At 45.0% G+C, this 26,144-nt stretch overlaps 1 protein-coding gene across 1 annotated transcript; it reads left to right on the top strand.

The window, feature by feature from the left end:
* Positions 1 to 7,772: 7,772 nt before the first annotated feature.
* Positions 7,773 to 26,065, top strand: ALDH8A1 (aldehyde dehydrogenase 8 family member A1). Its single transcript, XM_032785060.2, has 7 exons — positions 7,773 to 7,910; positions 14,452 to 14,599; positions 15,475 to 15,630; positions 19,981 to 20,130; positions 21,482 to 21,738; positions 22,616 to 22,777; positions 24,647 to 26,065. Exons 1-7 carry the CDS (start codon positions 7,773 to 7,775, stop codon positions 25,097 to 25,099), a joined length of 1,464 nt encoding a protein of 487 aa, XP_032640951.1. The 3' UTR covers positions 25,100 to 26,065.
* Positions 26,066 to 26,144: the final 79 nt, after the last annotated feature.

The following is a 26,144-nucleotide window of genomic DNA, read 5'->3' as shown; positions in this document are numbered from 1 at the left end:
GGGAATTGCACATTACAGATAAGTGCCGTATTTGCAAGGCATTTAAGCCGAGGCCAAAGAAAGAGAGAAACTTTTGCCTTAAGAATCCCCTCATGGAGGCAGCTCTGAACCCTCCACCCTCGGCACCGAGCGCTGAGCACTCTGCTAGAAGCGCTCCTCTCGCACCGGACCGCTAAGACGCCGCGGCACCGGCCATCTCCGGTGCAGGGACCTACTTGGCACTGATCTCTCTCCCCGAAACTGAGGAGGTCGAAGTCCTCCACTACCTCTGTGCTCTCTGCGCCACAGACGCAGCCTCGTTCGGACCGCCCGGCACCTACACCTGCCATGGCACCGACTGCTGCGGTACCAATCCTGCAGGGGCTGTCGAGTCCAGTCCCTGAGACCTCCCTGCCAAGGCCTGTGGTTGAGCTTACGGTCCCCTCTACGCTGGAGACATTCTCCACAGCCAGGGACCTTCATAGCTATGACGGAGTCTGTCCTGCCTCAACCCCCGGCACTGTCAGTGTGGGTATTACACTCGATAGGCAAGCCAGCCCTAATGAGACCGCCTTCAGTTGACCCGGCAGATCGGCACCGATCACGATCCAGGTCCCAGCGCTGTTCGCGGTCCCATCGACGATCACGGTCCCGGCGCCGCTCGCCTCTTTGGTACCAGTCGTACTCGCGGCATAGATCGACGTCTCGGTCTCCGGCTCGGTACTCTCGGTACCGCTCCAGCTCCCGGCACTGCAACTCTCGCAGCCGTTCCCGGCACAGACCTTCGAGATCCAGGTCGACCTCCCGGCACCGTGCAGGTCGCAGGTGACAATCTCGTTCTCGGTACTGGTATGACTCCAGGTACTGATCCCCGGTGCCGAGGAGATCAGCAACAGTGAGAGAGAGAGAGAGAGAGACTCTTTCAGCTCCTCCCTGGCCGTCCCGGCACCTGTCTGTGTCTTCGCAGGCGGACAGTTCGTACGCCCAGGACAGAGACTCCGATATGCCCGCCAGGATATTCCACGAGCCCCAGGCCCAAGATCATGGCCCTCGCCAGTGGGCATTCTGGACACCTTGGGCATATCATCAGGCCCAAGGTGCACATCCAGGCCCATCTCGCTCTGCCACATCGGAGCACCGGGTGCCGGAAGCCACTATAAGCCGCCCTCCTCCTTCTACTTCAGAGGAAGTGCCGGTCCAGCCACAAGACTCCCAGATCCCAAGGGAGACAGAGGCTGGCCACCAAGAAGAAGCCTCAACTGACCCACTTGTCCCTCCTCATCCTCCTCCCCTGACGAGGCGGTAGCCGGAACATCATCTGCAAGCCGTCCACCAATTGACCTGAGGGCCCACCAGGACCTCCTCAGGCGTGTGGCACTAAATATGAACTTGTAAGTCGAGGAGGTCCCAGAGGTAGAGGACCCAGTGATGGACATTTTATCATCTGATGCCCCCACGAGAGTGGTTCTCTCCTTTATCCGGACGATCCAGGCCAATGCCAACACGATCTGGCAGTCTCCGGCTTCTATCCCACCTGCTACCCGGGAAGTGGAACGTAAATATATGGTGCCCTCCAAGGGCTACGAATACTTATACGTCCATCCTCCTCCCTGCTCCCTCGTTGTCCAGTCGGTCAATGAGAAAAAACACCATGGCCAGCAGGCCCCAGCCCCGAAATCAAAGGACACGAGGCGCATGGACTTGCTGGGGCGCAAAGTCTACTCTGCAGGGGCGCTCCAACTCCACGTGGCTAATCAACAAGCCCTCCTTAGCCGCTATAACTATAATACCTGGGCGGTGGCGGACAAGTTTAAGGAGTTGCTCCCACAAGACTCCCGGCAGGAATTTGCGGCCCTCCTGGACGAAGGAAGAAAGGTGGCTAGAACTTCCCTCCAGGCTTCCTTGGACGCAACGGACTCTGCAGCCAGGACCCTAGCCTCCGGAGTTACTATGAGACGTATCTCTTGGCTGCAAGTCTCAGGCCTTCCTCCGGAACTCCAGCATACAATCCAGGATCTCCCCTTTGAAGGGCAAGGCCTCTTCTCTGAAAAGACAGACCCTAGGCTGCAAAGCCTTAAAGATAACAGGGTCATTATGCGCTCACTAGGCATGCACATGCCAGTGACTCAGCGCAGGCCCTTCTGCCCCCAGCCACACTGCTCTTACACTCAGCCCAGACAGAGACAGGACTTTGCCAGAAGGCGGGGTAGAACCAGTCGTTGGAGGCTGTCAGGCACCCAAGGGGGCCAGAACCAAGGTCCCTCCAAACCACCCACAGGGTCAAAACCCACCTTTTGAAGGTGCATCTGAGGACGACGTACCAGTTTCGTTAAAGGCTCTGTTCCCTCCTTTCTCCAACCACCTCTCTCTTTTCCTCCCTGTGTGGTCCCAGCTGACGTCAGCTCGCTGGGTCTTACACACGCTGGAATTTGGGTACCACCTCCAATTTATTTCATGCCCCCCCTTCAACCTCCCTTCCTCGTCCCTCTTCAGGGACCCCTCTCACGAGCAATTCCTCCTTCAGGAGGTGCAGATGCTCCTTGCCAAAGGAGCCATAGAGGAGGTACCAAAACACGAAAGGGGCATGGGGTTTTACTCCCGCTACTTCCTAATCCCCAAGGCAAAGGGGGGTCTCAGACCTATCCTGGATCTGCGGAAACTCAACAAATTCATGATAAAGCTGAAGTTCCGCATGGTATCCCTGGGGACCATCATCCCATCCCTGGATCCCAGAGACTGGTATGCCACCCTCGACATGAAAGATGCGTATTTTCACATAGCTATCTACCCTCCTCACAGGAGGCACCTCCGGTTCATAGCCAACCGCCAACATTTTCAGTTGGCAGTCCTACCGTTCGGCCTTTCTACAGCCCCAAGAGTATTTACGAAATGCATGGCTGTAGTCGCCACCCACCTCCGTCGCCGTCAGATACATATTTTTCCATATCTGGCTCATCTGAGGGACCTCCAAGGCACAAGTCACCCATCACGTCGGCATTGTCAAGGACCTTTTCCTACATTGAGGCCTGATGATCAATGCGGAAAAATCGACTCTGATTCCCACTCAGCGGATAGACTTTATTGGCGCCACCCTGGATTCCAGTCTCGCCAGACCCTGCTTATCACTGCCCCGGTTCCGGGCAATGGTGGCCATCATCCAGAGCCTGCAAGCTGTTCCTTTGACTTCGATTCGCACTTGCCTCAGTCTCCTGGGTCACATGGCGGCCTGCACGTTTGTGACGATATACGCCAGACTGCACCTCCGTCCCCTCCAATCGTGGCTCAACTCACTGTACCGAACAGGCAGTGGTGCCATAGACATGATAGTCACCATTCCCCCGAGCATCCTAGGCTCCTTCGAATGGTGGCTGACCCCCTCCCTGGTGTGTGCAGGGCTGCCGTTCCATCCGCCCCAGCACTCTGTGTCCCTGACGACGGACGCGTCATCTCTCAGCTGGGGTGCTCACCTCGGACGTCTACACACTCAAGGCCTTTGGTCATCTCAGGAGTTGGCCTTGCACATCAATGTCCAGGAGCTGAGAGCAGTCCGCCTTGCGTGCCAGGCTTTTCAGCAGCACTTGCAAGGCCGTTGTCTGTGAATATTGACACACAACACAACAGCCATGTACTATATACACAAACAGGGCGGGACAAGGTCCTCGACCCTTTGTCAGGAAGCCATACGACTCTGGGACTTTTGTATAGCCCACTCTGTAGACCTCATAGTGTCCTTTCTCCCGGGGGTTCGAAACACTCTGGCGGATTGCCTCAGCAGATCCTTCCTTTCTCACGAGTGGTCGCTTCGCCCGGATGTTATTCTTTCGATCTTCCGGAAGTGGAGATTTCCCCGTGTAGACCTCTTTGTGTCCCGCGAGAACAGGAAATTCCAGATATTCTGTTCCTTTCAAGGCCTCCCCCAGGGTTCGATAACGGACAATTTCCTGATACCATGGATGACTCACCTGCTCTACGCTTTTCTACCGTTCCCACTCGTCCACAGGGTCCTGCTGAAAGTACGCAGGGACAGAGCCCGCTTGATCATGATCACTCTAGCGTGGCCTAGGCAGCACTGGTACACCATGTTGCTCAACCTGTCAATAGCCAACCCCATCCCTCTACCTCTTCACCTGGACCTGATAACTTAGGACCACGGCAAACTTCACCACCCAGACCTACAGTCCCTCCATCTCACAGCATGGCTCCTAAGTGGTTGACCCAGTCTGAGTTGCGTTGCTCTGCCCCAGTGCAACAAGTACTCTTGGGTAGCAGAAAGCCTTCCACTAGATCAACATATCTGGCCAAGTGGAAGCGTTTCTCATGCTGGTGTGGAGAGCAGAACGTTCTTCCCGCCGAGGTCTCGATCCCCACCATCTTGGACTACCTCTGGTCTCTTAAACAGCAGGGCCTAGCGGTATCATCATTGAGGGTACACTTGGCTGCCATCTCTACCTTCTATCCAGGGGAGAAATGGCTGCTCAGTGTTTTCACATCCTATGGTATCTTGATTCCTCAAGGGTTTGGAGCACCTATACCCCCACGTACACCACCCCGCCCCAACCTGGGACCTCAACCTGGTTCTTACCAGACTTATGGTCCCATTCGAGCTGTTAGCAACTTGCTCCCTTCTGTACCTATCCTGGAAAACCGTTTTCCTCATGGCCATCACATCGGCAAGACAAGTTTTCAAGCTTCGGGCTCTCACGGCGGACCCTCTGTATACTGTGTTCCACAAGGACAAGGTGCAGTTGCGACCACATCCGGCCTTTCTCCCCAAAGTGGTATCGGCCTTCCATGTTAGCTAGGAGATCTTCCTTCTGGTCTTCTTCCCGAAGCCACATTCATCGCGCAGGGAGCAACAATTGCACTCCCTAGACGTCTGTAGAGCACTTGCTTTTTATATTGAGCGCACAAAGCCCTTCCGCAGAACACCCCAACTCTTCATCGTGGTGGCAGAGCGTATGAAGGGCCCACCTGTTTCCTCACAAAGGATTTCATCTGGGTGACATCGTGCATCCGCACCTGTTACGACTTGGCTCATGTTCCCTCGAGCCACATCTCTGCACACTCTGCCAGGGCTCACGCTTCATCTGCTGCCTTCCTGTCTCACGTGCTCACGAGATATGTCGCGCAGCTACCTGGTCCTCGGTCCATACCTTCGCCTCTTACTATCCCCTGGTTCAGTAGTCCAGAGATGACGCAGCCTTTGGCTCTGCAGTGTTACACTCTGCGACATCTCACTCCAACCCCACCGCCTAGGTAAGGCTTGGGAATCACCTAACTGGAATGGATATGAGCAAGCACTCAAAGAAGAAAAGACGGTTACTCACCTTTGTAACTGTTGTTCTTCGAGATGTGTTGCTCATATCCATTCCAAACCCCCCTCCTTCCCCACTGTCGGAGTAGCCGGCAAGAAGGAACTGAGGAGCTGTTGGGTCGGCAGGGGTATATATCTGGCGCCATGGTGGTGCCACTCCAGGGGGCGACCCAGCCGACTCACCGAGTTTTGCTAGGGTAAAAATCTTGCGATGAACATGCATGCGGCGCACATACACCTAACTGGAATGGATATGAGCAACACATCTCGAAGAACAACAGTTACAAAGGTGGGTAACCGTCTTTTCCACTATACTACTATTATTTCTCAGAGCATGTCCTAGAGTTCTGTACATTTTGGGTTAGAACAGTGGTTTTCAAACTTTTTGAGTTGAGGCCCCCCTGCTGCCCCCTTTGAGTTATAATTTTTGATTGCAGTCTCCCAATCCAGACAAAAAAAGACACAATACCTGCCCCCTTCCTCTTTGGTTTTTCGGGGTGGGGGAAGGCATATATGATGGTCTCTGGAGGCGGAGCCAGCACTGCGTGCAGAGGCTTCTGGGAGCAGAAATCAGCATGGACATGGCGGACGTTGACACTCACTGGCTTGGGTGGCTCACTGAGGTGAGTCAGGAGATGGAGGTGGTGCTTCTTTTCTGAGCCCAATCCTGTGGGGCAGTGGGTTGCTGCTCCCCCCAGATTTTCCTCTATGTCCCCCCAGTTTGAAAACCTCTGGGTTAGAAGATGATGGTAAAATGTTTCCAGTGGAACATGAGTCAAATATCTGGACTCTGAGGCTAAATATTTACCCAAACTTAAATGGGGCCAAGATTCTACCCCCATCTTTTCCCTGTGTGCTATTGAAGATGGACTTGCAAAGCGCTAGCATAGTACTTAAAATAGGTGAATCATGGCTCTCTGAGGGCAAAGTGAAAGTGTTGCTTGTGTGTTGTCTGTTTCCCAGTTCTTAAACAAAAAACAGAATTCAGGAGGATTTCCCAGATCTCTTTAGCTGGTAGCTTTAGGCTCTCCAGATTACTCTCCTTATAGAAGTATCTAACCAATACTCTGTCTTAAGGATGTAGTTACAGAAAAATTCTAGGGATGAGCAATGCCTCTCACACTGTTTACAAAACTCTCTTTGCAAAATGTAAAGCCGTTGTAGGATGGCTGCATGGGTATCCCCTATTTTGTAAGATGAAAACTTTTATTCCTCCTAAAAGTACTTTTATTACATTTAATGTGCTCTTTTCCCTTGGGTCCCAATCTCCATTTTACCCCTGGATCAGTGCAAAGTGGAGAACCCAGAAGTCCTGTGTACTGAATGATCTTACCAACTAATTCCACTTGATCTTCTCCCCTGCCCCCTCTATCCCTATGAACACATCTTTTACGATAAAATACAAATGAACAAGTAAGCTAATCTGTAAATAAATCATATGTATTTGCTTTATACAAGTGAGGTGGTAGCCACGCAAAGCCTGATTAACTGTTGTGCTGTTCACATATATGCAACTTGTGAGGAGGTGCAGTCCATCTTTCCAACCAAGGGCTGAGGTGTGGGGGTTTCATTGCCTACCACTTTGTACCAGTCCGCATGCTGTCTAAGTACTTATCTAACCCTGTTAGCACTGTTCATTGAATTTGAAGTTGCGGTTGTTGAGGAATACATTTTGAATACAGCAATATGATGGCTTGTATAATTTGATGACGGCGGATTTTCTTATAGAAATAATCTGCACAGTTTGCGAAAAATCTCGGCAGACATTAACATTTGTGTCTGCTTCTATTTCTCAGGCAAGTAAAACAAAACTGCTTAAGTAAACAACAGAAGAAACTTCCTGATGGGAAGGTGTTTTATGCCTTGGCTACACTGGCACTTTACAGTGCTGCAACTTTCTTGCTCGGGGTATGAAAAAAACACCCCCCGAGCGCTGCAAGATACAGCGCTGTAAAGCACCAGTGTAAACAGTGCTGCAGCTCTGGGAGCTGGCGCTGCGACCACACGGGCAGCGCTTTGAAGTTTCAAGTGTAGCAATACCCTTATACTGTGGAATAGTTATGCAAAGGAAGGAGGGAAAGTCCCACTCCTTGTGAGATTTAGACTGAAAAAGAAGCTAGAACATGTACTGGAAGGGAGCAGTTTGCTTTCTCTTCGCCCCCTCCCCCCACTGTTTGTCCTGCTCTGTTCTAGTTTTAGCTCTACATCTCTTTTGTCCTGCCTTCAAGATTTTTGCTGATCCTGCCACCCTTCTTACACTACACAGAATATTCTTGGTGAGCCATAGGAAAAGCAACCCTTTTTCTGCTCATTTGTTTCTGTTGGCACACAAGGGGTTTTGTTGGGTTTCTCACTCTCACACTGGAGAGGGAGAGGGAGAAAGAAGGGGTGGAGCTCAGGCTTGTAGTGTAACTAGATATGAGACCAGCAGTATAAGCTGACAGCTGAAAGAAATCACAGATTAAGCCAGCTGCTGACAATGGCTGGCCCAAAGACTCTCTTAGTGTTGGAGAACTTCATAAATGGTAAATTTGTCCCTTGTTCCTCCTACATAGACTCCTATGATCCATCCACAGGAGACGTATATTGCAGAGTACCAGACAGTGGCAAAGAAGAGGTGAGTACAGCAGTTTCACTAACAGAAGACGAAGAAAAAATGGGAACATAAATAACATCAGTGAAGTTGTTTGTGGGGTGGAAGGTGGGGAAATCAGGAAGGGGATTGTCCTAGTGATGAATTGTTTAAATGAATAAGTTGTTAACATTACTACAAGATCAGGTAACATTGCTCTGGGAACAAATCCTTTTTGTCATACTGTTCACTATTGAAAGCTATGGACCAGGTCCTCAGCTAGTGTCAATCAGTGCAGCTTCAATGACTTCACTGGAGGTATGTCAATTACACCAGCAGAGGATGGAGTCTTGCAGAATGCAGGTTGAAGGCAATGGTCACATCAGCAGTTTGCAGATGATAACACTGGAGTCGGGGGAAAAAGGGGCTGTTCATCTCCCGTCCATGAACAGCTCTAGATACATTGTATCCAAATTAATATCTTCTCTCTTAATAGCTTTAATTTCTACTACTCTTTAAAAGGACTTTGCACACCAGGGCTCTTTCCATGAAACAGGATCAAAATCTCACTGCCTTCCTGGGGTTTGATCTCTGCAGATTGATGTTGAGCGCTTAGAATAGGGGTAGGCAACCTATGGCACGTGTGCCGAAGGCAGCACACAAACTGATTTTTCAGTGGTACTCACACTGTGTGGGTCCTGGCCACTGGTCTGGGGGGCTCTGCATTTTAATTTAATTTTAAATGAAGCTTCTTAAACATTTTAAAAACCTTATTTACTTTATATACAACAATAGTTTAGTTATATATTATAGAATTATAGAAAGAGACCTTCTAAAAATGTTACCAGCACGTGAAACCTTAAATTAAAGTGAATAAGTGAAGACTTGGCACACCACTTCTGAAAGGTTGCCAACCCATAGTTTAGAACATTGATATTGCAGGTGAAAAGTTAACAGATCGTTTTAGTGCAGCTGCATGAATGTGATTTCTGTATACTGCAGTAGCCTGCTTCAATCAACGAGAGCAGAAATGCAATATTTCTTTTCGGCTCTGTAATTAATCTTTGCTGTATGTTTTTTGCCACATCAATCGTTAGGGCAACAAGACACTCATATTGGAAACTGCCATTTAGTTTATGGCAAAGTACTGTTTATAAACAACGAAATTAGAGGTGTGTACAATGTAATGCATTGGGTTCAGCGAGGGGACAGATGAACGGAAAGGAGTTGTATTACACTCCAAGGGCTTTCAAAATGTTGACTAATAAGTGCTCAATATTGTTTCATTTTCAGAATAAGTGGTCTTTTTAAAAGACTTTTTACTGTACATGAATACCTCTTTCACATATGTATCAATCATGTTGATCTCGTTTTTCTTTTTCAGCAGAAACCTTTAGCACTATAATTTTGGTTGGGTAAATATTTGCAAGGTGCTGATAACGAATGGTTAAAGTGTAACCAGGCTGGCTTTGCTAGAATATGCTTAATGTAAAATCATGTCAGTCCAAAACCTCTTTGTGCTCGAAGAATTGTTTCTTTCATGCATAAACACTACATGGGTCCCCATTCTGTTTATTCACATAAGTAGATGCACAATAATTATAACAGTAACGGAGATTTGTGAGCATGCCAGAAGGACCTAATAGAAATAGGTTATGAGGTCATAGCAGACTAAATTCTAGATACCTAAGTGTAAGGTAATGCATATTTGAAGAAACACTAACTTCTCATTCAGTTTCCTGAGTCAGCTGCAGCATACACCTTAGGAACTATACTTAGGCACCAACCAACTTAGTGACGTTTTCTGCTTAGGCCTGTGGGCTGCTGAACAAAAGTGGGGAGGCTTTACAAAGCTGGGAGCTAGGGGAGGGGCTAGAGTCCTCCAGTGGAAAATATTGAAATACCAGGTCCAGTTGCCTGCATTTTGGGAGAGTTAAGACAATTCAAAATGAAAATAAGCACCTACTGTATTAGAATTCAGTACTGGGTCAATGGCCATATGAGTAAGGCTATTCACATGTATAAGAGTTCGCAGGATTGGGCCCATATTCCCCACCGGACATGCGCACATATAAACATTCAAACAGCCAAAATCAAACTTAACCCTACTAAGTAGATTATTCCCCCTCATTCACATACAGGAACACTGGTTCCCATGGACAACTAGGTCTGGCAAAACCCCTTTATCCTAAAGGCTCTTGCCCTCCTACAATTCCTGATGGAGAAAAACAAATTTACTTTACTGTGTGTACATTGGCTAACATTTTAACATCCAGGTTTTTTTAAATTGTGCTTTGTCTCTGGTTTTTAGGCTGTTACTTCTATTTTCTTATATGGAGGAGGAGGGGAGGGGAAGTATGTATGAAAATAAAAATAGATTACACACATTGTCTTTCTTGGCTCAATTTTTGTTTTTTTCCTTCTCTCTCTGATTCTTTCCCTCAATCAGCTTCAGTTTATTTTCTCTATAGCTCTTTGCACCTTTCCCCTCACTGTATTTCTACCTCCGTACCTCTTCTTCCTTTTCCTCCTCTTCCTTTTTGTTTTCTCCTTAGATTAAGTCCCTTCCATTTCCTTCTCCCCATCTCTCATCCTTGCCCCCACATTTTTTTTCTTCTCCTCAGGCAGTCCTCCCCTCTCGGCCTGGGAGAATCCCTCTGTATTGCTTGCACCCCATCCCTATAAAAATCACCAAAATGTTCAGGGAGAGTGGGATCTCTGTCTGCTACATGGGGCAATTAGTTCTGGATCAGGCAGCTTCCTCTTCTGATGAACTACTGCACTGAGGCATACAACATGGTGTGGAAGTGGCAGCGAAAAGAGGAAATGGAGAAGCAGCCACAGCAGCAGGATGGCACCTAGTGGCGGAAGGGTGGAAGAGTAGGTTATTTTAAAAAAGGAGTTGGAGGTGGGTCAATGTCATCAAATGAATAGGGAGACCTGAGCCCTGTGTTCTGTTTCTGACTTAGCCAGTGACCTGCTGTGTGATCTTGTGCAGGACACTTCACTTCTCTGTGCCCCTATTTCTTCCAGCCTTTGTCTCATCTGTTTAAATGGTAAGCTCATCACGTCACCATAATGTATGAAAAGGAACAATATGTTACAGGGGACTTCGATTTGAATGATGCGTGCTGGATCCAGTCAGCAGTTATGCAAGGAGTAGTAAAACACCATTAGAGTTCAAAGAAGATAATTTCCTAACATAAACTGTATTGCATCCAACCCAAGGCAATTCTATTTTGGACTTCATCATGACAGATAAAAATAAATTAATCATAGGACTGGAAGTTAGTGGTTACCTTGATACCAGTGATACTGACCTGATTACATTCAGTATGGGCAAAGAGAAGGCAGTCCCAACCTGTGTATGCGTGCGCCTTTAAAAAGGGCTAATTTCCTAAAGCTGGGGAAATTGTCTGGGAATCAAAATACAGACAGAAAAATGTGAATGAATATTGGCAACTCTTTAAGAATAGTTTGTTAGATGGCCAAAAGTCATGAGTCCCCAATCAAGAAATGAAGCCCATTCTAGTTCAGTGCCAAAGTGAAGGCAGTAATTAGAATTAAAAAACACCCTATAAGAAATGGATAAAAAGAGAAATTGATAGCAGTCGATATAAATTAGAAGCTATGAAATGTAAAAAATAGAAGAGGGAAGCTAAAGACACCAGGAAAAATTCCATGGCTGGCAGAGCTAAGGACAATAAGGAATTTTTATATATACTAGGGACAAAAGAATTCCTATAAAAGGTATACTCTCTTTACTATATGGAGATGGTGAAATTGTTAATGATTCAGAAATATAATATTTTTTGTATTAGAAAAGAAGCAGTATATCATGTACTTATATCGTGAGGATGATGAACAAAGGATACTGAACAACATTAGTAACAAAGGAGAATGTTAAAAACATCTATTAGGGATAAACATTTTTAAATCAGTAGATCTGGATTAATTGCCCCCAAAAGGGCTAAAAGAATTGGCTGAATAGATCTCTAGCCTGCTGATTTTCATTTTTATTATATCTTGGAATACTGGAGAAATTCTTGAAGGCTGGAAGAGTACTAATGTGCTAATATTCAAAAAGGGCAAGCATGATAACCCAGTACTATAGCCTGATATAAATCCTAGGCAAAATAATGGAAAAGTTGATGGGGGAATCAGATTATAAAGAATTAAAGGATAAGTATATAATTGATGCCATTTAACATGGTTTTATGGAAAATAGGTCCTGACAAGCAAACCTTATTTCATTCTTTGATGAGATTACAAGTTTGGTTGATAATGGTAAGTGCCTAGATGTAAAAGACTTCTGTAAGGCATTTGATGTAATAGTGTATGACATTCTGATTAAAAAATGAGCACTATACAGTGTCAATAAGCAGATATTAAATAGACTACAAACTGGCTAACTGACAGATATAAAAAAGGTAGTCATCAATTGGGAATCATTCCACTGGGAGTATTTTTAACGGAGTTCTGTAAGGATCTGTAATAGGCCTGATGCAATTCAGAATTTTCAACAATGATCTGGGAGTAAATATAAAATCAATTCTGGTAAAATTTGTGGATGACACAAAGATTAGCAGAGTCAGGATGGGGAAGTCATGCAGAGCTATCTGGATTGCTGGCAAGGCTGGCCCTATTCTAACAAAAATTTTTAGTACAGCCAAGTGAAAGTAATATCTCTAGAGGTAAGGAATGAAGGCCTACCCAATGTGGGGCTCTATTCTGGAAAGCAGTGACTCTGAAGAGAATCTCAGAGGCATAGAGGAGAAATAACAATATGAGCTTCCAGTGTGATGCTGAGGCAAAAAAAAAGGCTTCATAGAGTCATAGATTCCAAGATCAGAAGGGATCATTGTGATCTAGACTGCTCTCCTGTACCACACCAAACTTCCCCAAAATAGTTTCTAGAGCAGATCTTTTAGATAAATACCCAATTTTGATTTAAAAATGTCATTAAGGGAGAATCCACCATGACCCTTGGTACATTGTTCCAATGGATAGTTACTCACTGTTAAAGATTTACGTCTATTTCCAGCCTGAAAACCTGGCTTGTCTAGGATTTGAACACAGGACTGCTTAAACCCTAATGAGACTCATTCCCCTAGACCAACAAGCCATCCGAAGCTAGGGTGATCCTTGGATGTATAAGTAGAGAAGAAGCACACAGGCATAAGGAGATAATTTCACCTCTATAACCGGCATTGGTGATACTGAGTCAGGAATCCGGTTCTGGTGTCTACATTTTAAAAAGGATGTTGAATAAATGGAGTGGGTATAAAAAAAAAAAGAGCCACAAAAATGATTTAAGGGCTGGAGAAAATGCCTTACAGTGAGAGACTAAAGAAGCTCAGTCTGTTTAGCTTATCAAAAAGAAGACTGTGAGGTGACTGGTTTACAGTTTAAGTACCTACATGGGAAGAAAATACCAGGCATTAAAGGGCTGTCTAATCTAGCGGAGAAAGGTATAACAAGAACCAATGGCTGGAAGCTGAAGCCCGACAAATTCAGATTAGAAATAAAAATGTGTGCCTTGACAGTGAGGGTGATTAGCTATTGCAACAAACTACCAACTCCATCTTTTGATGTCTTCAGAACAAAACTGGATGCTTTTCTAGAAGACAGGCTTTAGCCAAACAGGGCTCAATATGGGGGTAACTGGATGAAGTTAAAGATCTTGTGATACGCAGGAGATCAGAATAGATGATGTAATGGTTCTGTATTACCTTCCTCCTCAGAGGTTGGCAGAGGTCAGGCAAGGTAATGGGGGAGGCACTGCCTCAGATGAGGGGTCTGCATCTGCAAAATGTACTGCAGTGTTCCTAGAAGGAACTGAGATAGGCTGTGTACTGTCCTGGGCACCTCACATTAGTAAGAATGAAAAACCCAAGTGCTTTGGAAGGGAGAGAGAAATTCTCTTGGTTTGGGGCATAAGTGAATGTCCAAATGATAGGATTAGCATGAAACTTTTCCTTTGGGCAGGTTATTCCATAACTGTATTGCTTGCACTTTCCTCTGAAGCATTTTGTCTTGGCTACTGCTGGCGACAGAATGGTGCAGTGGATGATCCACAGGTCTAATCTGGTATGGCAACGCCCATGTTCCTAGACATGTCAGGAAACTGGAAGGAATGTGTGGAAGCACCACTGCAATGGTTAGCTAGATAAGAGGGACAGACATACAGGAAAGATTTTAAAGAACTAAATAGTTTCATTTGTTTAAATGATTGGGACAAAAAGAAAAGAGAAGTAACTTGTCACAGAGAAAAATGGAAGGCTATAAGCATCAAGAAGTGATAAAAAAGGAGTATAACTAGAAGAAAAAAGTGTGTTAAATTTTAGGCAGTATCAAGAAGAAATGCTCTCTTAATAATGTTGGTTAGATTGTGGGTTGTCTCTTGAGAACTTTGAGGGATGCCAACGGGACACACTGCCTGAGACTATAATGTAAGGCAGGAATAGTCTTCTGCAAGGACAAACTGACTCAAAAGATCTTATTCTCTCAAATGTCAATGGCTCTATTGATGGTTTCCCCCCGTGAAGCACTCTTGAAGTTTGCCATCTCTGCTTTATTCTTTCAGGTAGAAATTGCAGTCACAGCTGCCAGAGATGCTTTTCTAAGCTGGTCCTCCAAAAGCCCTCAGGAAAGATCTCAGATAATGAACAAGTTAGCAGACCTGATAGAGCATGACCTGGAGGCATTTGCACAAGCAGAATCAAAAGATCAAGGTAAAGGCACAATTTGTCCATCTCTTTGGCTGTCTGTCCCCAAATGAGGTTATAGAGAAGGAGAGTCTAGTTAAATATCAGGACTGAGTCACAATGGCCAGGTCCTATTCTTGACTCTAATGCAGGCTGTTGGTGTGATTGGGTCGGTTAGAGCCAAATTTTTCAAGTTGCCACAAATTTTGTGTGCCTAACTAGACAGTCCTTGGGTTTGATTTTCAGAGGTGTTATGTTTCTAAAATTGGACGCTCAATACTAGAGGCTCGTTTTGAAAATGTGGGCCTCTTAACTCCTCCATGCCTCTGTTTCCTTCTCTACAAAATAAGGATGGCAATTCCTGCGGCACAGAGGGGCTGAGGCGAAATTTAATCAATATTCATAAAGCACTTTGAGGTCCTCAGATAGAGGATGCTGCCAAAGAGCAAAGCATTACCAGTCCTATGGATGTACTATAAAATCATCTATCTAATCTATAGTGGTAGTGGTCCCTAGAGGCTCCCAGGCAAGAATCCAGGACCTCATTGTGCCAGACACAATGTGTGCACACACAACAAAAACATGGTCTCTGCCCCCAAATTGCTTATCATCTAAATGTCTGTTTATGCTATAATTTGTACTTATGCTAATCATGATGCTTTCCAGGCATCTAATTACTTCACCATTTATCATCACCAACAAAGTTCTTCCCTAGGTAGTGGGTAGGAATCCTAGTTCAGAGCTCCACTTTGATTTGGAAGCTCTTCAGGGCAGATGCTTGTCTTCCTGTGTGTTTTCAGCAGTATGTACACTTATGGCATTATATAAATATGTTAGTTTTTCCCCTGAGATAAAGTGCATGACAACGACACAACAACATACTTGTTACTTTTCTCTTTCAGGAAAAACAATTACATTCGCTAGAACAGTGGACATCCCACGGGCAGCATACAACTTCCGGTTCTTTGCATCTTCTATCCTTCACCATACCACAGAATGCACTCAGATGGACCACATAGACTGTATGCATTATACCGTGAGAACTCCAGTAGGCATTGGTGGGTATTCTCAAAGGACAAATGCTGAAAAGCTTGGCAGATTGTCTGCCAAGAGAGGGGAAAAAGATAAGAAAAAGTGGGGCCTTGAGCTCTGCTGCTTATTTTTTTAACTTCAGTCAGCATTTTCAAGGGCAGGGGGAGAAAGGATTATCATAAAGTTAATGTTTACTGCTTCTAGATCCCACTGTGAACTCTGGCACCTGCATACCGCAAAAATCAGTGAACAATTACAACATTTATCCTAAAGTTCCTTCTTCACACAGTAGGACATTTCCCATCCTCAAAATCTTCTGTGGATTGGTCCAGGCTGAGGTTGATGGTAAGGTGGAAATTGTTGAAATCCAGGTAGAAGCTACAAGCTGTCAGGAACAGTATCCCTTATGAGGCTACAGCATGCCTGGTGGCTAAGCTTTGTGACTTTGTCCTCGACCATAACCATTTAAGATTTGGGGACAACTTGTACCTTCAAGTCAGTGGCACTGCTGTGGGTACCTGCATGGCCACACAGTATGGCAATTTTTATGGCTGACTTAGAATAACGCTTCCTCAGCTCTCATCCCCTAGCGCCCCTCCTCTACTTGAGCTACATTGAGGACATCTTCATCATATGGACCCACAGAAAAGAGGCCCTTGAAGAATTCCACATGGATTTCAACAATTTCCACCCCACCATCATACTCAGCCTGGAACAGTCCACACAAGAGATCCACTTTCTGGACACTACTGTGCAAAAAAGTGATGGTCACATTAACACCACCCTATACCAGAAACTACTGACTGCTGTAGTTACCAACATGCCTCCAGCTTCCATCTAGGACACATCACACGATCCATTGTCTACAGCCAAGCCCTAAGATACAACCGAATTTGCTCCAATCCCTCAGACAGAGACAAACACCTACAAGACCTTAATCAAGCATTTTTAAAACTACAATACCCACCTGGGGAAGTGAGGAAACATATTAACAGAGTGAGACGGGTACCCAGAAATCACCTACTACAGGACAGGCCCAACCAGGAAAATAACAGAACACCACTGGCCATCATGTACAGCCCCCAGCTAAAACCTCTCCAGAGCATTACACATTCTATACAACCTACCGGAAAAACATTCCTCACTCTCACAGACTCTTGGGAGCAGGCCAGGCCTCACTTATAGACAGCTCCTCAACCTAAGCAAATACAGCAATTACACACCGAGAAACACCAAAATCCGACCAATTCCTGTAGCAAACCTCGTTGCCTACTCTGTCCCCATATCTACTCTAGCTACAGACCATCAGAGGACCAGCCAACATCACCACACCAATCAAGGGACTCATTCACTCACATCTTACTTAAGATGATGCATACTGCCATCATGTGCCAGCAATGCCACTCTGCATGATACATTGGCCAAACCGGACAGTCCTATGTAAAAGAATAAATGGACACAAATCGGACATCAGGAATGGTAACATACAAAAGCCAGTAGGTGAACACTTCTACTCCTGGACATCTATAACAGATTTAAAAATAACTGTTCTTGAACAAAAAGACTTTAGAAACAGACTTCAAAGAGAAACAGCAGAACTAAAATTCATTTGCAATTTAACACCATTAATTTGGACTTGAATAGGGACTGGGAGTGGCGGCTATAAAAAGCAGCTTTGCCTCTCCTGGATTGGGAGTGGACTACATCTACCTGATCGATTTGGCCTGTCAACACTGGTTCTCCACTGTGAGGTACTCCCTCTCTTCATGCATCGAAGAAGTGAACTTTTTACTCATGAAAGCTTATGCTCAAATAAATCTGTTAGTCTTTAAGGTGCCACCGGACTCCTTGTGGTTTTTGGGATACAGATTAACACGGCTACCCCTGAACTTGACACATTTAAATCCATTATTTTGGAGAGCTAGCCACAAGATAGACTCATAGGTCAGAAGGGACCAACATGATCATCTAGTCTACCTCCTGCACAAAGCAGGCCACAGAATCCTACCATCCACTTCTAAAAACCCTAACCTATGTCCAAGTTATTGAAGTCTTCAAATTGTGGTGAAGACCTCAAGCAGAGAATCCACCAGCAAGTGACCCATGCCCCACGCTGCAGGGGAGGCGAAAAACTCCAGAGCGTCAGCCAATCTGCCCTGGAGGAAAATGCCTTCCCAACCCCAAATATGGCGATCAGCTAAACCCTGAGCATGTGGGCAAGGCTCCCCAGCCAGCAATCAGGAAAGAATCTCTGCAGTAATCTGATCCCATCCCATCGCAGACCATTGAGCAGACCTATCTGCTGATAATCCAAGGACAATTGCCAAATAAAACTATCCTATCATATCCCTTCCATAAACTTATCAAGCTTAGTTTTAAAGCCAGGTATGTCTTTTGTCCCCACTATTCCGGAAGGCTGTTCCAGAACTTCACTCCTCTAATGGTTAGAAACCTTCGTCTATTTCAAGCCTGAACTTCCTAGTGTCCAATTTGTACCATTCGTCCTTGTGTCTACATTAGTACTAGCTTAAATAATTCCTCTCCCTCCCTAACGTTAATCCCCTGATATATTTATATAGAGCAAGCATATCCCACCGGAGTCTTCTTTGGTTAGGCTAAAACAAGCCAAGCTCTTTGAGTCTCCTTTCATAAGGCAGGTTTTCATTCCCGATCATCCTAGTAGCCCGTCTCTGAACCTGTTCCAGTTTGAATCATCCTTCTTAAACATGGGACACAGAACTGCACACAGTATTCAGGTGAAGTCTCACCACGCCTTAATACAACGGTACATACACTCCTTCACCTTGCTGGAAATACCCTCATGATGCATCCTAAAACCGCATTGTCTTTTCAACGGCCATATCGCATTGGCGGCTCATAGTCGCCTGCGATCAACCAATACCTCAAGGTCTTCTCCTCCTCTGTTGTTTCCAACTGATGCTCCCCAATGTATAATCGAAATTCTATTATTAATCCCTAAGTGCATGACCTTGCACTTTCACTATTAAATTTCATCCTATTACTATTACTCCAGTTTACAAGGTCATCCAGATCTTCCTGTATGGTATCCCGGCCCTCTCTGTGTTAGCAATACCCCCCAGCTTTGTATCATCCGCAAACTTTATTAGCACATTCCCGCTCTTTGTGCCAAGGTCAGTAATAAAAAGGTTAAATAAAATTGGTCCCAAAACCGATCCTTGAGGAACTCCACTAGTAACCTCCTTCCAGCCTGACATTTCACCCTTCAGTACGCCCCGTTGGAGTTGATGGCACTGTCACTTCAGAGAAAGTTTGAATATATATGTTTTAGAGCTATATGAATAATGGTGCAAATATTTTTTACCAGTTTGATTATTTAATACATTTGTCTAATAAATTTGACCTGTTTAGTTCTCTTCCCATGAGCAATTGAGAATCTGAGTCTTACTGACCAAAAATGCTCAGACATCAAATTTTAAATTCATTACACATGCTTGTGTTGGAACGTTGTTCACTCATTCAATCACAAGAATGGCCATACTGTCTATCTAGCTCAGTATCCTGTCTTCCTACAGTGGCCAAAGCCAGCTGCCCAGAGGGAATGAACAGAGCAGGTAATCATCAAGTGATCCATCCCCTGTTGCCCATTCCCAGCTTCTGGCAAACAGAGGCTAGGGACACCATCCCTGCCTATCCTGGCTAATAGCCATTGATGGATCTTTCTAGCAACAAGGAATATTACATGACCAATCACAACTAAGCATCACAGCTTGGGTTTCAAATATTTGTGATAAATACACAAAGTAAAAATATTCATGAAGATAGTAATTGAATAAATTTAAATAGCACTGCAATTTGAGGAAGTCAGTCTGTTCATTATTGTTCTGGACTAAATTCATCAGGTAAATTATTCATTGTGCATGATGCACTCAGCTCTAATGTTTGACAAGAGCCAGAAGTGGCAATCGATGCATATTTGTTAAACAAAACAAAACAAATTTCAGTTTGCATGTATCATTGATTTGTGAATTCTGAACACCTGGACCTGTCTGTAGAGCATGAAAAAGCTCCTACTGCAATATCTCTCTGCTACGCTGGGACAAAAGTACAGCAAAAATCAGTTGTCCAGTTGAGGTGGTCAAATATATTTGCACTGTAAATGTTTGGCATAGTTTAGGCGGATTATTTAGACGGTGTTGGCCATTAGAAATGGCCCTGATTGTAGGGTTCACTGTACCATTAAGAATAAGGTAGGGGTGTAAAATTTCCTTCATTGTCCTGCCATACTGAAGCTTTGGCTTCCATCAGAGGTAGGAGATGTCAAGCCTGGGCATCAGATTCAGATCTTCTGTCCCAATACATGTGGCCTCTTGATTTTGTCCTTTTTTCCTTTGTAGCTGGTTTAATAAGTCCTTGGAATTTACCACTTTACTTGCTGACCTGGAAAATAGCCCCAGCCATTACATCTGGAAACACTGTCATCGCCAAGCCCAGTGAGATGACATCTGTTACTGCTTGGATGATGTGCAAACTTCTGGGTAAAGCAGGTAATTTGGAAACACCTTCGGCACAGGGATCCCTGCTGTCTGTTGCCTCCTTTTGTGCAGAAGTTGGAAGGTGCACAGTGAATGAGGCAGGGGATTGTGGAAGGAGAAAGGATAATCACAGGGTTAAGGCAGTTGAATTCTGCCCTGGAGAAATGACTTCTATCTTGGTCTCTCTGCCATAGCTTCCCTCCCCCTGCCACCATCTCCTTATCCCCATCTATTCCCTTCACCTCACCTTTGCATTCCATTTAGGCTCTTTCTCCCTCCAAAGTGCTTGGGTGCCAGCAGGACGAACATGGAGAACATAAGAACAAGTCTGTCTGTTCTCAGTTCCTGTGCCTGGTGCCTCATTGATCCCGAGTAGCTGGGAGCAGCAATTGCAGAGAAAGTGCTGCTCTACCCCTGCATCCCCTGGTTGAAGCATGCTCAGTACAGATGGAAGCTTCAGAGAATAGAGCTGCCTAACTCTAAGGCTGTGTCTTCACTAAGAAAACCTAGCTACTTCCAGTTAACTAACACGAGGTAAAATCCTAGTGAAGACAAGGCACTTAGTGGTCCTCACACAATTAACAGGTCAAATTAACCCCTAGGCTACCCCATAGTCTTCAGTTCAACCTGCTAACTTGTATGAAAGCTGCAAACACCCTTCTCTTCACTGATTTTAGTTCATGTTAGCCAGCTTGAGTTAAGAATACACTTTTTTTCCTAGTAAAGATTCACAGTTAACAAGCTTCCAGTAACTGTGTGCAGTCCGTGATTTTTCAGTGTCTTATAACTTGTCCCGATGGGTGCAGTTTTTCACAGCACCAGCAAAAGGCACATTTCTGACATCAAAGGGACTTCCCTGCCAAATTTCAAGTCCCTCTCCCCAAGTATGTAGGCACTAGAACTTCCCGAGAAAATGGTTGCAGGAATATCTTTAACATGGGCAAAATAATGAGTGTTTTTTAATTTTTAGAAATGGCTGAACTGTTTTTGCTGAAACATTTAAAAAAAAAAAAAAAAAAGTGTATCAGCCTAAAGCAGACACCTAACATGGAAAATTTCAGACCTAATGGTGAAAGTTTGGCATAAGTTATAGCCCACTGAAAACTAGGCCTTCTAATGGGAGGTGTCAGGCAACCATAACTATTGGCAGGGCTACCAGCTCCACCTGTAGTAATACAAGAACAGAGATTAAAACCCAGTAGTTCAATGTTTTATCTAGTTATTTCTCCTATTTTGCTCAACCACTCTTAAAGTCAAAGGCATCCTCATTAAGGTGCTGTTAGTAGTTTGCTGGGGGGAGTGCAAAATTAACCTAACTACTTTCAAGTAAAAGACATGAGTGTTTTGTGTTTGTTCCCATGAGGAATCCCACCGGGAGTGGTGAACATTGTGTTTGGAACTGGCCCCAAAGCTGGGGAGGCTATTGTCTCCCATCCTGAGGTGCCACTGATCTCCTTCACTGGAAGCACACTCACGGCCCAGCACATCAGGCAGAGGAGTGCCCCACACTGGAAAAAGCTGTCTCTGGAACTGGGAGGCAAGAACCCTGCAATCATCTTTGAGGATGCTAATCTGGACCAATGCATCCCTACCACCGTGAGATCCAGCTTTGCAAATCAGGTAAAGGGAGATGCTCCTCTTTTAAACTTCTTACATATTAAATGTATAAAGAGCAATGTGTGCCTATGAGTGCCTTTGTGCTTGTCTGACTCTTAAATAGTCAAAGGTATTTTGTTAAGATTCCATATCATTAGCAGAGTGCAAGTAGAAACTTATGAAGTTGACGTTTTCATGATTCTAGCAGCAGAGAAACAATGATAGTAAATAATTTTATCTTCTATAGTGTCTTTCGTTCAAATATTTCAACACACTTTACAGTCCTCCATGGGAAGTAAATTACTTATCATCCTAGAAAGTCGGTAAGTTATTTATCTGGATGGAAACAACAGAGAGATGAGGTGACTTCCCCGGAATCAAATGAATTTATACAAGAGACAGGAATAAAACCCAAGAATTCCAGTCCCCTGATCCAACTACTAGATGCTCTTATTCTTTGTCAACATCTTCAGCAATGATCAACAAGCCTATAAAAATTATTTCAGTGAATGTGAAGATAACTTGGCAAGTCAGAAAAAAAGAAAAAGAAGCATTTCCATGATGTCACGGTAGTGATCATTCAGACATGGCAAGTAATATTACTGAGAGACATGATGGGGAGGATAAATAACCAAGACTTAATAATAAACTCAACAGTCAAGATGTCTACATCCTTTATTGAGTGACCACGTGATTTTATTATTGTCCCAGTGTCCTCTTTCTCCCCTCCAGTCTGTTTAGGACTCTCAATTTTGAGTGACTTTAAATTTAGTTTGGGCTTTTTGTGGGGTAAGGATTGTCTTTATGTGTTTTTGAGGGGCGTAGCACATTTCTGGGCACTCAGAAGTAACAATATTGCAACAATTGACAGTATCTTTGTTTCTCCTCTCATGTTTAATAGGGTGAAATCTGTCTTTGCACCAGCAGGATCTTTGTTCAGAGGAGCATTTATAACGAGTTTTTGAAGAGGTTTGTAGAAGAAACCAGAAAGTGGAAGGTTGGAAGCCCCTCAGATCCCACAGCCAGTATGGGGGCACTGATAAGTAAAGAGCATTTAGAAAAGGTAACTGCAGAGGAAATCCTGCCTGAACTATAGTCACTTTTAGAGATCCAGAAAAGATGACTTGTATATGACTGGGGCAAGGACCATGTCATCTCCTGTGTTAGTACCATGCCAATCACACTCTCATTTCCCCATAAATTATCATTAAAAAGTGTCTGATGATTAAGGTGTCTGCTGTATATGAGTTAGGTTCACATCGCCCTAGGAAAAATAAAGTCTGCGAACAAATAATTTTAAACTAAGTGATCAAGCTGTTGTTGTGAAAGTACTTAAATGAATCTAACAGTGCCAAATCAGGCAACATTTTCATTGACTTAAGTGTTGGGCCCATAGCGATGACTTATTTGCCTCATAAAACAACGTGCATTTAGATTGCAGCATATCTGATTTATAATGCAACTCTTGAGGAATGTAAAAGGAGAGTTTATCTGGGATACTGAGTGGCTCTGGGGATATTGGTAATGGTATATACATGGAGACTTGTAGTCCACAAGTTCCAGGAATTCCACTTACCCCATGAGTGGATGACAGTAGTTACCATCTGCTGGCTGCTGGGTGGTTGATGTGAAATGAGTATAATGGGCTCAGTCAGTGTTCTGGAGATCAGGTGTCCATATCACAAAACCCACTGATGCAAATGGCATGAGCTAGTAACATGCTGACAATCTCACACAGAAGAGAAGGTTCAAATAGGCTGAGAGACTGATCTCTCCCTCTGGGCCCTAGTGCTGGGCCCTCCGGGTCAGTGATGAGATGTGTTGGTGGATTACCCTACACTGTCACAGCCTATGCTATAGCTGTTCTGTGGCTACATGGAAGACTACATGGGAGTCTCTCTGGGCACCTTTCAGGGTTTCTTTCACACAGAACATTTGAAAGAAAGGAGCAAAAAAAAACAACTCAGTGATTTATCTGTGGAATTCCTAGAGTGGGAGAAAGCATCCAGTAGTTTCAAAGCTTTAGATAGAACAAGATCAATCGCATGACCTGTATGCTCAAGATAGCCTATGATAGCAGCAACCACATAAATTGTTATAATGGTTTATTGATCGTGTTTTCTGTTGTGCTCATCACTGTAGCATCTGAGTACTGTGACAACATGTAGTGAGCTTCCTTGTATGCAGGGCTGGCGCTTCCATTAGGCTACCCTAGGCGGTTGCCTAGGGCGCCAGGATTCAGGGGGCGGCATTTTATGCACTCCCCAGGAGCTTCCATTCCCCTCCCACCACGTCACCGAAGAAGGGACTTCTGCCGACATGCCGCGGAAAACAGCGGCAGGCAACTGAGCAGCTCAATAACTGTCACTGTCACCTGTGGCATTTCAAAGGAGGGTCCTTCTTCGGTGGCGCGATGGGAGTGGAACCGGAAGCTCCTGCCGCTCCGTGGGGAGTGCACAAAATGTTGCCCCCCGAATTCTGCCTAGGGCGCCAGAAACCCTGGCGCCGCTCCTGCTTGTGTGGTAGGAAAAGGTAATCACACTCATGTGATACATGGGGAAACTGAGGCAAAGAGGTGTGGTGTATTGCCCAAGGTCATAGAGGAAGTCTGTGACACATAAGCGATAGGAGCCAGGTCTTCTGTGCTTTAATAATGTGACTATCATTCCATCCCTTCAAAACGTATTTAGAGGAAGGAACAAATTCATGTTTTGGCTTGTAGGTCAATGAGAGAAAAGGAACAGTTTACTTACAGGGGAAAATGCTCTGACTTCTTTTTACATATACTTGGCTGCAAAACCTAGGGAATGAGACCCTATCATTGGCAAGGGGGAAATGCTCCTAGATTCCCTGTTGATTTATCCATATTTAAAATGCGCATTTTACAGCATTTTCAGTCTCCCACATTGATGTTTTATCCTCCCCCACCCAGGTAAAGAATTATGTGAAGAAGGCTCGAGCTGAAGGGGCTAGAATTCTCTGCGGAGAAGGAGTGGATTCTTTGGCTCTTCCAACTGGAAATCAGAATGGCTATTTCATGCTGCCTACAGTCATTGCTGAAGTCAAGGATGAATCCTGCTGCATGCAAGAAGAGATCTTTGGTCCTGTGACATGCGTGGTCCTGTTTGATACGGAAGAAGAAGTGATTAAAAGAGCCAATGGTGTCAAGTATGGCCTGGCGGCCACGATATGGTCAAGCAATGTGGGGCGAGTTCATCGTGTGGCGAAGAGACTGCAAGCTGGCCTGGTGTGGACCAATTGCTGGCTAGTCAGGGAACTGAACTTGCCATTTGGTGGGATGAAAGCCTCAGGGATAGGCAGGGAGGGAGCAAAGGAGTCTTATGAGTTTTTCACTGAGGTAAAAACCATTACAATAAAACACTGAAATTTGTCCAATAATATTTAAACAACTGACTTTTGTGCTTACCAAGTGTCTGTAGGATATACCAAGAGATCATGGCCTGCTTATAATTAATTTCTCTAGAAATCCATTTGTTGACAAATACCAACTAAAGCTTAAGATGCTCAGCCCCACAATTGGCAGCAGAGAAAGTAGATTCTGTATCCTACCCAAGCCACAAACCTGATTCTCAGGGTTCAAGGAGATCTTGAGAATCCAAAGTTAATTCACCATCTCTTTCTCAAGCTGATCCCGTAGAAGGTATTACCTCACACATCGTCTCTCTCTCTCAAGGTATGTCTACACTGCGGGATTATTCCGATTTTAGATAAACCGGTTTTTTAAAACAGATTGTATAAAGTCGAGTGCATGCGACCACACTAAGCACATTATTTTGGTGGTGTGCGTCCATGTATCAAGGCTAGTGTCGATTTCCGGAGCGTTGCACTGTGGGTAACTATTCCATAGTTCCTGCAGTCTCCCGCCCATTGAAATTCTGGGTTGAGATCCCAATGCAAAAACAGTGTCGTGGGTGATTCTGGGTATATGTCGTCACTCAATCCTTCCTCCGTGACAGCAACGGCAGACCATCATTTCATGCCCTTTTGCCCTGGATTGCCCTGGCAGACGCCATAGCATGGCAACCATGCGGCCCGTTTAGCCTTTTGTCACTGTCACCGTATGTGTACTAGGTGCTGCTGACAGACGTGGTACTGCAGTGCTACACAGCAGCATTCATTTGCCTTTGCAAGGTAGCAGAGACAGTGACCAGCTATAGCACCATCTGCAATTGGAAATTGGCAATGACGGTTATCGGTCCTTTTGTACTGTCTGCTGCTGTCATGGGTGCTCCTGGCTGGCCTTGCTGAGGTCGGCCGGGGGCGCATGGACAAAAATGGGAATGACTCCCCAGGTCATTCCCTTCTTTATGTTTTATCTAAAAATAAAGTCAGTCCTGCCTAGAATATGGGGCAAGTCTGCTAGAACCAGAAGCGCAGCCGCTCCAGGTCAGAGCCCCAGAGATCCCGCA

Source organism: Chelonoidis abingdonii, chromosome 3 (genome assembly GCF_003597395.2).
Source record: "Chelonoidis abingdonii isolate Lonesome George chromosome 3, CheloAbing_2.0, whole genome shotgun sequence".
In the NCBI taxonomy this organism is placed as follows: domain Eukaryota; kingdom Metazoa; phylum Chordata; order Testudines; family Testudinidae; genus Chelonoidis; species Chelonoidis abingdonii.
The sequence above is the reverse complement of the archived record's forward strand: the minus strand, read 5'-3'. Positions and strand labels throughout refer to the sequence as shown.